This window comes from Schistocerca americana, chromosome X (genome assembly GCF_021461395.2).
Source record: "Schistocerca americana isolate TAMUIC-IGC-003095 chromosome X, iqSchAmer2.1, whole genome shotgun sequence".
In the NCBI taxonomy this organism is placed as follows: Eukaryota; Metazoa; Arthropoda; class Insecta; order Orthoptera; family Acrididae; genus Schistocerca; species Schistocerca americana.
This window is the reverse complement of record NC_060130.1, coordinates 260,334,891-260,351,046: the sequence shown is the minus strand read 5'-3', so window position 1 is coordinate 260,351,046 and position 16,156 is coordinate 260,334,891. Positions and strand designations below refer to the sequence as shown.

Below are 16,156 nucleotides of genomic sequence, written 5' to 3'. Positions count from 1 at the left end.
TCGCTCTAGTATATACCAGGATATAGAGGGACCGATGACCTAGCAGTTAGATAACGTCTATTATTCATTTATTTCACTGTTGCGATCTCAGTTCTAGAGCCATTTTCAAGTACCGAGGGAAAAGTCTTATAAGGTAATGCTTCTTAAATTGTTTACCAAACGCTACCACACTATGCTTTGCGTTTTGTTATCCATATCTTATATTGGTTTCAGTTTTCACATTGCACACAAAAATGCCTCTACAGCCAAAATTACGATAGTGAAGTGAATAAACAGTTTAAAAAAAGTCCAAATCGCAGCAAAGATTTCATTTAAAAATTATATATGATTCTTGTACAGGAAGGGCTGCCACGTTATATCAGAATATAAGATCGACAAAATTTAGATAGGATCGAATGCTTAGGGATCTTTATTAATTCTTACTCGTAACTAATTTATAGATTTACCTCAATTTAAAATCCACTCGCGTAATCTTTCTTTATTTTGGATGGGAATCTGAACATTTTCAGTTCAGGATTTGTTCGTCTACTCCTTCCACAGTTGATATACTCGCAGGCCCTCGGCATGACGACTCGATACACTACTACCGGTATGTCAGAAACAGCTGTACTTCACAGACGCCAAATAGTGGAAAGCTGCACGCGTTCGGCTGATGTTGCCACATATTTCACAGAACGGAGTGCCATCTACTGGTTGATTCCACAAGTAAGGCTGTGACGCTGCTGCCGCCTGGTGGCCGTTCCCTGACAAGGGTTGCCTGCTAGACCAAGCGATTGGGCAATCTGTTTCTTACGTGATCTGGGCTTTTAATGCTGCTATATTCTCCATTAGAACAGTATCTGAAGTAAGTGATAGCCCAACATGAAAATTAGTCTATGTTGCTTATTTCCATTCAATTGTGACCTATGACATTGTATTGTAGAGTATTTTTGGCTTAGAAAAGAGAGTTCAATCAATATGTTGTGTAAGTTTGAGAATCTCTTGTTGACCCTGTTCAGGAGCCTTGAAACTTTGACATTGGCATCTCAATATATACACTCATCATAAAAAGTTAAGCGTATTTGCAAATTACCTACCAATAATCGCTATGAGCATTACTTTTGTGTTTATGTAGGAAGGTGGTTGTGTAAATGTTGTGAACTCATTTGTCATTGCCACTTTCCCTCATGGGCGTTCCTTTTATGTGTATGTATGAAGGTGGTTGTGTACATAATGTGAACTCATTTGTCGTTGCCACTTTGCCTCATCAGGGGCAGTGCAATCACGGCTTGTAAACAAATACAGTACACCAGAGCTATGAATGCACAGTTGTCCGTGTGCTTCTTAATGCAGCAGAATGCCTCAGCACAGGCTCTCCATGGCAGCCTGTATCAAAATTGTCACATAGGTGGGATTAAACACAAGACAAGTTGACATTGTGAATATTGTTCATGTTAATCAAAGTGTTGTCTCCAGACTGTGGAAAAGTTCCAGGAAATGGATTCAATAGTGGATCGACATCGCGAAGACCGTCCACGCAAAACTACAGCAGCTCAGGACCGGTATGTAATGATATCTGCACAGAGACACCCTATAATGAGAGTGACTACTCCGTGTCATGAGCTTCAAGAAGCCACGGGGGTTACCGCAAGGACCCAATCTGTGCACAACAGACTTTATGATGGGGGTTCATACAGCTGAAGACCTCTCAAGACTCTAGCACTCCGCCCACATCACAGGGGTGCTTGCGCAAGAGGGGCTAGAGCACGTGAACCTTGGATACGACTCCAATGGACCAAAATGCTGTTAACAGGTGAATTGCAAATAGGCTTGCATCCTGACAACAACTGTATTTGCATATGGAGGCGAAAAGGGGAATATAGACATCTCTAAATGACTGTGGAATGTCACCAACAATCCGGTGGCTCAATTTTATTATGGCCAGGTATCGTGTAGGGCCACCGCACACCACTCATTCCAATTGAAGGCAACATGACTCCTGCAGTGTATGAAAACAACATTCTACAACCCATAGTCAGTTGTTTTGCAGAGACTTCACAGTGTGTGTTGGTATCTGACAGGATGTGAGATCTGAGGAATGGATTGGTTAGCATGCTCCCCTGATATAACTGCATAGAGCATACATGGAGCGTGCTCAAAAGAGCGATTTCTAGTCGTCAGTATCCTCCATTAATGACTGAAGCTCTCAGGAATGCTGCCATTGAGGAGTGGGACAAACGTCTCAAGAGGTCTGCAATGATTTGGTACTGAGCGCGCCCTGTCCCATTCAAGAGTGCCTGAGGGTTCGTTGAGGACCTACGCATTACTGAACAGTGTGCTATACAAACCATTTAAGGTTTTTTGATGTTGGAGGTCATTGCAACTTTTTTCCCAAATGTTCCTTTTTCATTTCGTAATTGGTTCCAAGAGAATGTATAGCTTTCATTTGCATAATACTCCGTGACATCAAAAAATACAGTATAAGATATCTATCTTATTTTGAGATGCGAGAACCAATTATGTGCTTAACTTTTTTTAATGGGTGTATATTTTCTTTAGTGTCGTTTGTTGTTAACAATATGAGCGTATTCCGAGAATTAGCAACTAGTAGGCAGAAATCGAATCTGCATTTGTATTGCGCCTTGACTCTTGTACAGGAAGGCATGCAGTATTCCGCTGCATTCATTTTCAGTAAGCTGCCACAAGAATTAAAAAACCGTAGCAGTAATCTTTGCACTGTCAAGTCTAAACTGGAGACTTTCCTCATGGCTCGCTCTTTTCAATTTTTCAGGGAGTTCCTGGAAAACAATTAAGTTAATTCTGTATTATATTGTTGATTATGCTAGTATATACTCGCAGCTTGTCATCTGCATGGGATTTGTGTGTGTTTTATTTTTTGTGTTATTACTTTTCTGAAGTCAATTTCATATACTGACTTCATTCCATGACCATGGAGATTTGCTACTTCATATGGTCCGATGCAGTACGTGTAAAATACATTATAAATAAATAAATAAAACAAAGAAGATGAGCTCAATACCAGGGATGAATTTCAGGCTGAACTGAAAGAAACTTTTGGTGACAATCAACAGAATGTTACAACAACAGAAGAATTCATCAAGTGGTACAAGCACATCAAGGAAAAGCAATAGAAAGGAAGAGGGTTGATTCCTGAAAGTAGTCCCTGTGGAAGTTAAAGAAGACCACCATGATCTCACTACTCTCATATACCAGATTGTAAGAGAAGAGAGACAGCATTTTGTGGCAGCCAGAACTGTCAGACCAAGTACACTCAAGAATTGGTGACCAGTAATGTAGACCCCATTCATCAGGAGGTAATAGAAAATGTTGAAGGAGAAGTGTATTGTTCTTTGACACTAATCTCCACCACCTGTGGGATGTGCCATGGAAAATGGACTTGGACTTATGTTGCTGTTGTCAGATGATAACCCAGCATCCAACTAACACAGGTACAACCAACTAATCCACCATGTAAAATGCCCTGCAGAAGAACTGACATTTGAGGGTGGAGGACAACAAACAGTTTGTTTTCACTGTTGGTGGCGTGGATACTTTGTACGCTACTGCAGCGGAAGAAGACTATTAGATGACTATTATGCCACAAGACATCAGCAATCACAACAGTGCTATTCGTACCAGTCAACTGCAAACGATTACTGTCGATCTGTGGACCGAAGCTAATCACTGTATCCACAATGGGTCACTCCCCAACACACCATAGGCATTTCCTGTCACTGTACGGAGGTACTGGCCACTCGGCTAACCACCGAAAGGCTGCCACAGATGAAAATCGTCTGCGGACAACAGTTATCGAGATGTCAGGAAAACTCACTGACATCATTCACGGCCGACTGCGTCAGGTGCTAGTGATTTCTGGGGCTTCTTTTTCTGTTATGTCAAATGCTTATTGCTAGCTAAAGAATACTGCATTCTGTGATATGAAAATAATTGTGTGGAAGTCACAAAAAAGGAAATATGTGTAGCTGACAGGAACACGTATTGCAGGAATAACTATCGATAACAGAACACAGCCTTTAAAATTTGTCATTTAAACAGAACAAAGTCACGATATTATTTTCAGGGGAAACTTGCTGCAGGCATCACAGTGTGGAAGATCAGAGCTCCAGACTGATAAAGCTATTTCAACAACCACAGATAACAAAGATTGCTTCCGGGCATTTGTTCGCCACCGAAGTCGTCGTTACCCCTTCCTCGACGTCGAGACATCTCCCGAAAGAAATCTACAAACCGGTAGTGACAATAAGCATTCTAGATGGGCGAGGAGTGTCACGAGCAGCCACAACTCGTCCCTAAAGGTACATGCTCAGAGATAGCCGAACCAGTCCAGGAGGGTCAGCTTAGTGACACCGGTGAAGAAACGTGCTCTACTACCACTACAGATGACACAGGGAAGGAAGCTAGTATCAAACTGCCGATAGGACCTGACGTCACCGAGGGACAGTGTCAGTTGTGGTCCTTCTGCATCAGTTTTCGGACGCTTTCAAATCCCGAGTGAAGAGCAGCCAGGGAAGCAGCCTATGGTAAAACACCGTATCGACACTAAGGATAATTCACCGATTGGCCAGCACTCGTATAAAGTTTCTCTGGTAGAATGACGGATGATCCTGGAGGAAGTGGAGATGATGCTGCGAGGTAACATCATTGAATGTTTAGTGTGTCCTCGGTCCTCTTCGATGGTCTTCTCTGACAGTCCTTGTGAAGAGCAAAGATGGCACATGGCATTTCTGTGTCAGATCTCGGGTACTGAACAATATCACAAAGGAAGATGTCTGTCCGTTGCTGTGTGTCGATGACACCCTGGACTTCTTCGACGGAGCAAAGTATTTCTCAGTTACGGACGTGCTGACAGAACATTAGAAAATCGAGGCTGACCGGGAAAATACTGCACGCCTTCCACACGCGAATGGCCTCGCAGTACACTTTAGTAACAGGTTGGCAGGTACGGTCTTGATGTACGTCAACACGGAATAGAGAGAGTGGGATCGGTACTGCCTGTAGTGACATTCGCACACGACTGAGCGAAGCGAGAAACTGAAAGCTTCTCACTTTTCTTTCTGTTCTGTGGTTGCGAGGCCAAAATGACTGTGGATACCCTATTCCTGTTTCGGCTGGACGATACTCGGGATGACTAAATGAAACGCATTACAAAGACCGAAGGAGCAAAGCAGCTGGCTCGAATATGAACCCTGTATGCCCAGATTAAATACCGAATGCACTCTTTAACGCCGAGCACCGACCGGTGAAGTACAGCCGAGGGGAGTCGGTACGGAGTTTTATACCTGTGCGGATAGTGAGACTATTGAAAATGTTACTGTAGTCCTAGTTTGGGTCTCGTCGTATCCTTAATCGTGTGTCGCATAATAACGTATGACATTGAGGACTGTAACCCTTTGTCACGAAGACGAAAGCACGAGTCCTCTGTGTGAAGCCCTGGTACACCCCAGAGACACACACTGACGGTGGGAGGTTCGAGAAAACTGAAGACCGACTCGAGGATCCTCCACTTTCATGTGAGATAACGTAAAACTATATAAAACCAACAAGAAATCAATTTTTTTTTAAACTTTTGTCTTATTTTTCTGTCAGTTTTCTTCCTAACTTCTTTTGTGTGTTTCATTTTTATCTACTAATTCACTTTGCTGTGGTTCTTATTTCTTTACTGAAATAAATATTAAAAATGTTGAATACTTTAATATGTCATTTGGCAGTTTCATGTGGTCTGTGCATTTCAGGCAAACGATGATAAAGTGTTGGTTATACCAGCACAGACACCTGTTCCGGTCAAGGTCACAAAGAGTCTTCCATTGACACTCTCAGGAGAGAGTATAGTAGTTCAGGTTCTTGAAGCTGATGATGATGATGATGATGATGATGATGAGGATACAGACAAAGAACAGGGAGCTGTAGTTTTGGGAAATGTAAGTAAAAGTTTGTACACATTCCGTCTAATAATTTTAGTAGATTTTTTTGTAAAAATTTAGCAGACAATTTAATTTTAATTTATAAAAGTGATAACTTGCATGAGAATATTCCGTAGTGCAACTATAGGCAGTGCCGAACCCCCCCCCCCCCCCCCCCCCCCCTCCAGTCAACACACACACACACACACACACACACACACACACAAATCATAGTCGAAGTAATGAAAAAACCCTCTGTTTTAAAATATGAAACTGTGGGTACTAGCAGAGATCACCCATGAATTTCAACCACCTTAGTTCTATGAGGAGGACACTTGATTCCAAGATGATTGTGTCCCAATTCAAAGAGTGGCATTCTTAAAGAATGGTTTAATCAATATGTGAATAATTTGTTACTCTGCTAAGTTCAACAGGCACCATATTTCAACATTATTGAACACCTTTTGTGACGGGTCCCTCACACACTTAATATGTATGCGCAGTAGTATTGTGCCAATATATTGCAGGAAAGTGCAAGGCCAAGGACAGCACAATACAATTGCGCAATATTCATGCCTTTGTAGTGAACATGTTGGTGCGCAAAAATGTGGAACTCATATGTATTGTTGCTTGCCTTGCAAAACACAAGCAGAAATTATGCAGAATAGATGAAATTAGCCTGAAAATCTTCCAGTACATGTTTCAATGGGCCACTGGCTCATTCACTGTGTCGTAGCTTCATAAACAACAAAAACTAATTAAAAATTAAACAAGGAAATTGTAAATTATTGTGTACACATGCTGTGTTTCCTGTGTGTCCTCTACTGTAACAACTGTTGCAAAAAGAAAAAAAAATAAATAAAACAATTATTTACTGATTACTAATTGAAAGCTTATGTGATCTGATGTCTGTGGAGTGCAAGGAAGAAAAACATTTATGCTGACAGGACAGCTGCCCTGATCCTATTTGCCAATTCTGAAAACTGCTATAAGTAAAATAAACTTTTCTGCTGACTATCATGACACATGGGCTTCAGTTCCCTCTGCCATTTTGGACAATGAGGTATATGGCATCTGAGAAATGAAGTTTGTGCCTGTTTACAAAGTACTGTATGATGCTTTAATATACATACTCCAGCACACGCCCTGATCTTTTGTCATCTAATTTTTTCATTTCTCTGCAGAAATTCATTCAGTGTGAATTGAATTTCTCTTGATCTCAGTAGGAACTGCTGTTTATTGCACATCACTGCCCTTACATGGTACAATATACATTGCCATATAGTGAATGTGTGTCAGAATTGTTTAAAGCTCTCTAGTCTCCTTCAACATATTGTACAGACTGTCAATACTGCTCATAGAGGGTCAGTATTATTGCAAAATAAATATTGAGCATGGGAGGGCTTCTCAAGTTTTTGAGCAGATAATTCAGTACGTGCTTCCTCCTCAGTTAAAGGTTGTGAAATCCCTCTGTGGGTCCGGGGTTTAGAATAGGCCCGAGGTATTCCTGCCTGTCGTACGAAGTGACTGAAAGGAGTTTCACACGTTTCGGCCTTTATGTGATGGTCCTCTGTAGGGTTTGATCTCCATTCTTCGGATTTTCCCGAAGAGCGAGCCAACTGGGGAAGGGTGCCTTATAAGGTGGATCGTGTCCATCGTGCATTGAGATCTTTAGCCTACTTTCTTGTTGCTGCATTGCAGTCCTGCCCATTCTCCATCTCTTGGGCGAGCACACCTTCCTGGGTTCATTTTCGACCATGCACTACGCAGTGTCAATTTCTACGTCGATGATGACCATGGACTTCTTTGCACCTGATATCCAGCTCGGTAGCCAGTCCGTTGTGGTGGGGCTGCCACATACCCTGTTGGTTGTAGCCCCCCGACCACACAGGGATCGCTCTGCTGATGCCTGCGCCATTATCTCCCTATGTATGCCAAGGGGTAGATGCCCATCCTCTGGGGTATCGGGACTCCCGGCAATGGCCATCCTGCCAGGTGGCCTTTGCTACGGCTGGGTTGCGCCTGTGGGAAGCGCCCCTGGTCAGAGTGGGTGGCATCAAGGCGGATGGCACATGACGAAGCGTAGTCCATCATCTCTTACTGGTGGTGAAACGCCAGCAGTCTCTAAGCGATCATGAGTTCAATTCAACGCACAGAAGTATGACCCCAAATTATTCCCCTCCCTGGCCACACCATGGGAAGGTCATGCTAAGGATGGCAGCGGATCTTATTCGCGCCAGTACCTTAGATGTTCGAGAGCTGATGGGGAATCTTTTATGACAATGAAGCCTCAGTTTTTTGTTGAGCATTTAGAGGACAAGTTTGGGAAGGTGGAGGGCTTGTCCAAAATGAGATCTGGGTCAGTCTTGATCAAAACAGCATCTTCTGCCCAGTCACGGGAGTTACTTGCTTGTGACAAGCTGGGGATATTTCTGTAACCATCACTTACATGGTCCAGGGTATCATATTTCACAGAGACCTTCTTTTGCAGTCCGATGATGAGCTGCGCACCAATTTAGAGCGGTGAGGTGTACATTTCGTGTGGCGTGTCGACTGGAGTCCGAAGGATAATCGGGTTGCCACCGGTGCCTTCATCTTGGCCTTTGAGGGTGATACATTGCCAGAGAAGGTCAAGGTGATGGTCTACCGGTGTGATGTAAAGCCCTATATCCCTCCCCTGTGCTGGAAGTTCGGCCATATGTTTTCCCGCTGTACTTCTAGCGTCACATGCCAAGATTGCAGACGCCCATCACATCCCAATACTCCATGTGCTCTGCCTCCCATCTGTGTCAGCTGTGGAGAGCACCATTCGCCTTGCTCGCCTGACTGCAGGATTCTCCAGAAAGAAAGGAAAATCGTTGAGTACAAGACGCTGGACAGACTGACCTACACTGAAGCTAAGAGAGAATTTGAATGCCTGCATCCTGTGTGTATGACATAGTCTTAAGCCGCTGCTACAGCAGTTCTGGCACCGTCAGCTCAGTGGTGAAGGCTGGAATTTGCATGCCAATACCACAATTGGACATTCACTGAGTGACGATAAATGGCCTTTCCAGATTAATTGGTCAGGTGACCGTTGGTGTGTATGGCATGAAACATCTGAAAGCAAGGGGTATCAGGCTGGAGGTGGGAATGGGGGTGTGGGACATTCCAGCAGAAATGCGATCTATTGGCTGGAGCCCGCTGACATCACGGTGAGGCAGCACAGCATAGCATAGCACAGCAGTTTGATTATTCAGTAGATGTACTGCACCACACTTGCTTTGGGGTGTTATTCATTCATTTTACTTTCAATTTGGTTCAATACATAGTTGAACAAATTAAATAAAGTGGCATGACAGATGTATTACACATTAGGAAATGATAATTAAGATGAAACATAACTCACTTGTTTGGTGTAGAAACAGATGGTAGTGTAGACTGTTCCACATTTCTGTTGCCGTTTATCAGATGAAGGTGAAATCCATAGCAGCTTCCTCCTTGTGCATATCTCTTTATAGTTTCCAATTTTGCTTATTGATTCAGAGACCTAATCCTTAAATGAATGTTCTTGTTCCTACATAAAGAGCAATAACTATGTGGAAACTGTTTCAAAATAGAGCACAGAGACTTTACAACATTTTTTTGTTTGCGCACTCCGTTTCCATTAAAATCAACAAATTCTCCTTCAAACTGCAACATGTTGTTTTTCCGTGCTCGTATTGGAGAGTAATGATAATCGTGAGATGTAATTGATATCCAGTCTGCAATAGACTCTTCTAATTCACTTTTTGCTACTGGAATACCTAACAATTTATCATTGTTTTGGTACTTAAATGCAGTATAACTTGCAATGTATTTCACTGCATCTGGAAGAACATCCAGAATTGCTGCACAACCACCTCATCCATACAAATTATAAAAGTGGGTGTGCGTATATATGTATGCATGTATGGGGCATTCAGAAGCCAAGCTGACTGACTCCATCAAATGAAAATGTTCAGTACAAACAATTAGTTATTGAGTTATTTTAAAAAAAAAAGCTCTAAAATTTTTCAGCATATTTAGAATAAACTGATGTTAAGGTTACGTTTTCAGCACTTTATAAATATATAAAAAAATTCAATGGCTGTCTCTCCCATAAGAAAAACTGCTTTGTATGGAGTGAGTCACATTGCCGACTGAAAGGTGTTGACAAAATATTGTGTGGTTTGAATACAGGCAATTTTATGAAACAAATAAACACAAGCAGGACCATTTTACATGAAAAAATCACAAGTATTAATGTAAGTAATTAAATAGTACTTAATGTACAAGTAGAAAATGCGGTCTCCACCCCCTCCCGCACACCATGGAGATCAGTCTTCATGTACTATAAAGAAGACCATGTGGAACATCAGCTTGACTTTCTAAAGGTCAGTTTCCATTTTTTGTGGGGATATTAATTTTTCCTAATGGCATTTCTGGTGAGAAAGTAGTTTTATATTGGATAGCAAATGGTTCAGCCTCCTCAGTATTGATCCATCTCATTGTCAGCTAGTTAATTGTTTCACCTTCAACATTTCTTGAGAAACGGCCACACCATGCATGATTTTTTAATTTATTACTTCATTACTATAACTCTATTCACAACACATTTTGCAGACTGTATCACAAATGCCACTTTATGTACCTGCAAAATTATATCATTATACAGCGTGTAGTTCAGGAGATACGATATAAACATTAAGATGCCTGAAAATGAAACTGCAGGTTGAAATTCGCTAGACATATAGTCAAAATATATGTACAAATATGCATGAAATATGTTAAATATGTGTGAAATAAATTTGACATATAGATATACGAGCAAAGCCGTCTGTAAACAACTCATCGTAAACCCCTGGAAAAATTTCTGATTTGGTACACACACTGGTTACAATTTGGAAAGAAATACTGATGGGGTAAGAACTGCCAGTCTCTTGTTTGGATGACTGTGATAATGTGGGGAGAGAAAGGAGGAGGAGGGCAGATACTGAGGGGGGAGGAGGAGAGAGGCACAGATAGGAGGAGACGGACAGAGCTAGGGGACAGAGAGGGGAGAGGAGGAGATTGACACAGAAAGGAAATGGCAGGAGATGAACATAGAGGGGGGGGGGGGGGGAGGAGACTCATAGATAGAGGGGGAGGAGGAAATGGACAGAGAAAGGAAAAAGGATGAGATGAGATGAACAGAGAGAGGTAGAGGAGGAGAGGGAATGAGCAGATGGACGGAGGAGGAAGCAGCATATTGACAGGGTGGTGGTGGTGGGGGGGGGGGGGGAGGAGGATATGGACAGAAAGAGGAATGGGAGGAGGTGGTTAGACAGAGACAGGGGGAAGGAGGTGGACTAATAGAAGATTGGAATAAATACGTACCATGGCAATTCCAAATACTCAGCTAGCATGTTAATAAATTTTCTTAGACATTCACAGCTTCTGGGATTTCTCGCGTTGGTGATCCCTCGACAACATTTATACAGAGTTAATTTGTAATAAAACTTAGGGATACAGAATCTGGGTCGACATTGCACTGAAAAAGACTCTGCATTTAATTCTTCAGTAATTGGTGTGTTTCCAGAGAAGGAAGTATCACTTGCATTACCTGGAAATTTAAGGGGAGACACCTCATTTCTCTCTTCAAATACAAAATATTTCTAATCCTCATACCCTAGGAGAAAATTTTTCCAAGCGATCTTCATTTAGTCTGGAAGTTAATATGTAGCTGACTTTCATACTTTTTAGACTTTCAAAAAGTCCAAAGAGAGATCTTATTGACGTAATGAAACCTTTTTCGAAAGGCAACAAACTGTCTCTATCACCACCTTGCACTCGGGAACAAATGTCTAGGAGTCTCTTTAGAGTATTCTCCTGAATTGTGACATTCATTCCACATCCCTGTTGCAGAGGTGAGCATTCATCTTTTGGAACTCTTAGAGCTCGAGAAATCAAAGACACCAATAACGAATTCATTCTGCTTTGCACGTCCTCTTAGATTTAAGTGTGCTTCAGTAATGTGGTGTGTTGTCATTAGGTCACTTTTTTATGTTTAAAAATTTATTTTAAGATAATTTTTTAGCTATAATTAATTGGAATGTTATTTATGCTCTTGCTTCTTACCTCTTTGCTTACATCCTGGCTTTGTGTAGTTTATTCTCCATGTCAGTTTGTGCTGGGGATTGCTTTGGGTAGTAGCTTCCTTCTGGAAAGTAACCCTAGAAGTTTGTTTCTTGAATCTTTCATAATCTTCAGGCCAAAATTGAATTGAACGTGCATGTACACTTACCACATTCACTTTAGCTGCATGTTTGTGTCGAACTGTTGCTCATCTTTGGGAAATGCGTGATAAATAATGTTTGTTATCTTTTGAGCAATATTAATGCATTGTGCCACAGCCCAGTTTCAGTGACCCTTGCTCACGATTGACACAAAACAAGATATTTTCTTTACACGCACAGCCACAACAGTTCTCAATGCGACATCAAGGCGTACAGAGGCGTCGAAGAACTTCTTGCTCACCAGGAGCCAGAATGGTTTACCTCCTTATTCTGTTGTCCGTGGGAGGAGGGAACATTATGGTCTGGGGAATGTTTTCATGGCATTCCCTTGATGATCTTATCATTGTGGAAGAGAGAGTGCAGCAATGAAAGTATGCATCTATTCTTGGGGACCATGTTCGTCCTTACTTGCAATTTGTTTTTCCTAGGCACGTTCACATGTACCAGCAGGACAAGGAGCATGTCGCACAGCTCACTTTACACATGTGTAGTTCGAAGAGGGCCAGGATGAGTTGACTGTGCTCTCCTGGCCACCAAACTCCCCAGATTTAGACCCGATCAACAATCTCTGGGGCAACCTCGATCAGGCTGTTTGTGCCATGGATCCTCGACCGTGAAACCTAGCGTAGCTGGCCACAGCACTGGAGCTGGCATGGCTCCACATCCCTGTTGGCACCTTCCAGAACCTTATTGACACTTTTCCTGCATGTCCTGCAGTGGTCCGACACTGTGTGTGTATGTGTGTGTGTGTGTGTGTGTGTGTGTGTGTGTGTGTGTGTGTGTGTGTTCTTGCAATAATTATATCAGTTATCAGCATCACTCAGTTCAGTTTGTGTATATATTGTTATTTTTGCAATTTGTTTAAACATTATGTTGAAGTCGAAGAATATGTTTTTAATAAAGCAAGCAGTAGCTTTAAATGTCCTATACAGTAAATGCAATAAATTGTTTCAGCTGACGCTTGATGATGTGTCGGCTTCCAGCAGTTTAACTGCTGAAATAAATGTAAACAGGTATGTAAATTTCATATTTTTGATTGTGAAGAGGGAGGTGGTTGTTGTTATTTTAATGTATGAATAGTCAGCAAATAAATGTATGCCTACCACATGTTTGACCAGTTGACTGACCCGCATTCTTTTCTTTTTTATTTATTTTTTTAAATTTTTATTATTTGCTGATGTTCAAAGTTTAAAAATTTAATTTTGTGGTATGTGTTGCAACTTTGCTTTGCTACTCTGTTGCCTTTGATATTCATTCACTTTTCTCCCTTTTAGTATTGGAAGTTTGGATGCAAGCATAACTGATACTGCAACGCAGAAGAAATCTTCCTTTCGACGAGGTCCTCCGGCATCAGATGGACAATAATTCATTTGAAAAATTATGTGTTGATATTGCCTGCGATATTAAAATAAAATGTTTTCATATACTTATTGAGCATTCAGCCATCGTCTCCCCTTTCTCCCCTTACTGTTAACAGTAGTAATTAGAGACTGGTTTATATTCATTTGGATGTTGCTTATGCATTGGCATATTTGGCTCCTTCTCACTGGTTACTGCATATTTTGACTAAAAACTAGTGACGATGCATATTTTCACCTATGTTTACAATATTTTAAAAATTTAGATGGGCAGTCTCTAGCTCGATCTTGTTTTGATGTCTTACAGATTGACCGCAACCTAGAACTGCATGCAATCACTAACCGAGAGGCCACTGCATAGTGAAATCATTACAGAAGAGGAACAGGAACAGGCAGACAGTCAATGCTCCTGCACTGGCTAATCCAGGTTAATCCCCTCCACTGTCATACCGTACGCGTCGGTAACAGTTGAATTAAACTAATCAAGCTTTCAGTCGCATGTCCGTGGTTTCAGTTTAGCTTTCCATTTACACACATTTGAACGTGTTTACAACATGTTGTGTGCCATGTTGCCTGAAAAAAGAAACGTCATTTCGTGGATAGCTGACCATCCTGAAACATTTACATATGACGAAATTGCTTTATATTGTCAAGTTTGTGAGAGAAACGTTCCGTGCAAAAAAAAAAAAAAAAAAAAAAAAAAAAAAGTTTCAAATAGACCAGCATGTCAAGACAAGTCGTCGTATCACAGGAATGCAGAAGAAAGGACCAGCAAGTTGCAGTACCAGGGATTTGTCCAAAGGAAAACAAAAAGTTGGTTGAACATGGATGTGTGTGAAGCATTCACTGCAAGCAACATGCCTCTTCACAAACATACAAACCCTATCCTCAAAGGCTTCCTGCACAAATAATGCTTAAATCATAATATATACCAGATGAATCAACACTGCATAAAAATTACATACTGACAATTTACGTAAATGTTGTGGAAGAAATACACTATGAACTCGAGGACAGCATTATCTGGATTTCAGTTGATGAGACTACAGACACTTGTGGCCTTTACATTGCAAACTTAATTGTTGGTGCTTTAAAAGAAGAGCCTTCTTCTACCTATTTAGCAGCCTGCAAAGAACCTGAAAAAGTAGATCATCCTATGATTGCCAGATTTGTGAATGAGGGTATTAGAAAAATATTTCCAGAATCTTCTGCAGATGAAAGGGTGTTTGTGTTTATTTCAGATGCTGCTCCCTATATGATCAAAGCAGGAAAAGCCCTCAGAGTGTTTTATCCCAATTTGATTAATGGGACGTGCTTTGCTCATTGAGTACATCACCTTGCTGAAGGAGTACGTTCCACATTTGTGAATGTCAATAAACTGATTTCATCCTCAAAGACAGTGTTTCTAAAGGCTCCTGCTTGCATCAAGACGTACAAAGAAAAAAACACCAATCGTGCCTTGACCTCCCGAACCAGTGGTAACTTGTTGGGGTATGTGGGTTGAAGCTGTGTTTTTTTTAATGAACATTTTGAGGCAATTAGAGGGATAGTAAACAATTTCGATAGTGCAGAGACGTTGGCAGTTTGCCAGTGCAAGGAAGCTTTTAATGATTCCTGTATTAAAAAAGACATTGCTGTGATTAGTACTCATTTTTCCCATATACCTGCAAGTATTAAAAAGCTTGAAACTCAAGGTTTGGTATTGAATGAATCTATTCAGTTAATGAATAAAATTATTCTAGTGAACTCCTCATTGCCCGAGGTATTCCCAAGAAAAGTTCAAAAACATTTTAAACAATAATCCAGGCTTTGAACCCTTGTGCCAATTTGATAGTTTTATTAATGCAACAGGTGAACTTTTACCAGAAACCATAAGTGCCAACATATTGTAACTGTGGGCATGTATAGTGTCAGTATAAGTGGGTATAATTTAGCATCTTACACTTGTAGATATAGGATGGATGAAGGAGTTTCAATTTTCATAAACAAGGGTTAAATGCAAAACTGTAGAAGTAAGCAAATTTTGTGTTGATCTGCACTTTGAGTTTCGTGCATGTGAACTTCAGCTAGATAATGTAGTATTGATATTAGCAACAGTCTACAGGTCCCCATTAGGAGACTGGGAGCTATTCATGAAAAAGTCTGTCGGACAAAAAGTAGTAGTTATTAATCTGTGGTGATTTCAATGTAAACTTTCTAACTAATTCTGATAGGGAAAGTGAACTATAAGTGTTATTAACAACATATAACTTGGAATCAGTGATCCGTTTCCCTACATGTATAGCGCAGGACAGTAGCTCGCTAATAGATAATGTATTTGTACAGAAAGAGGATGTATAACACACGCTTTCCCTGTGGTATATGGATTGTTAGACCATGATGCACAACTGATTAACTTACAGAACCTAACAGGGTGTAGAGTCCAGAAACCATTAAGTAAAAGTGTGAGCTCGCTCAACCCGGTATCTATAGAGCACTTCAGAGAAAGCTTAAGAAATGTTAATTGGGGAGATGTATATAATGAGCCAAATGCTAATGGTAAATGCAACACATTTCTTGATAAATTTATATCCCTTTTTGAACATTGATTCCCAAAGAAAAT

At 41.0% G+C, this 16,156-nt stretch overlaps 1 protein-coding gene across 1 annotated transcript in view; it reads left to right on the top strand.

Annotated features, from left to right (window-relative positions):
- Positions 1 to 13,626, top strand: part of LOC124555319 (heat shock 70 kDa protein 14-like) — a 164,589-nt gene extending 150,963 nt beyond the window's left edge. The window contains exons 8-10 of the mRNA XM_047129198.1: positions 5,754 to 5,939; positions 13,151 to 13,209; positions 13,471 to 13,626. Of these exons, the coding sequence (XP_046985154.1) occupies positions 5,754 to 5,939; positions 13,151 to 13,209; positions 13,471 to 13,561 (336 nt within the window). The 3' untranslated portion in view covers positions 13,562 to 13,626. The remainder of the gene's footprint in view (positions 1 to 5,753; positions 5,940 to 13,150; positions 13,210 to 13,470) is intronic.
- The last annotated feature ends 2,530 nt before the right edge of the window (positions 13,627 to 16,156 follow it).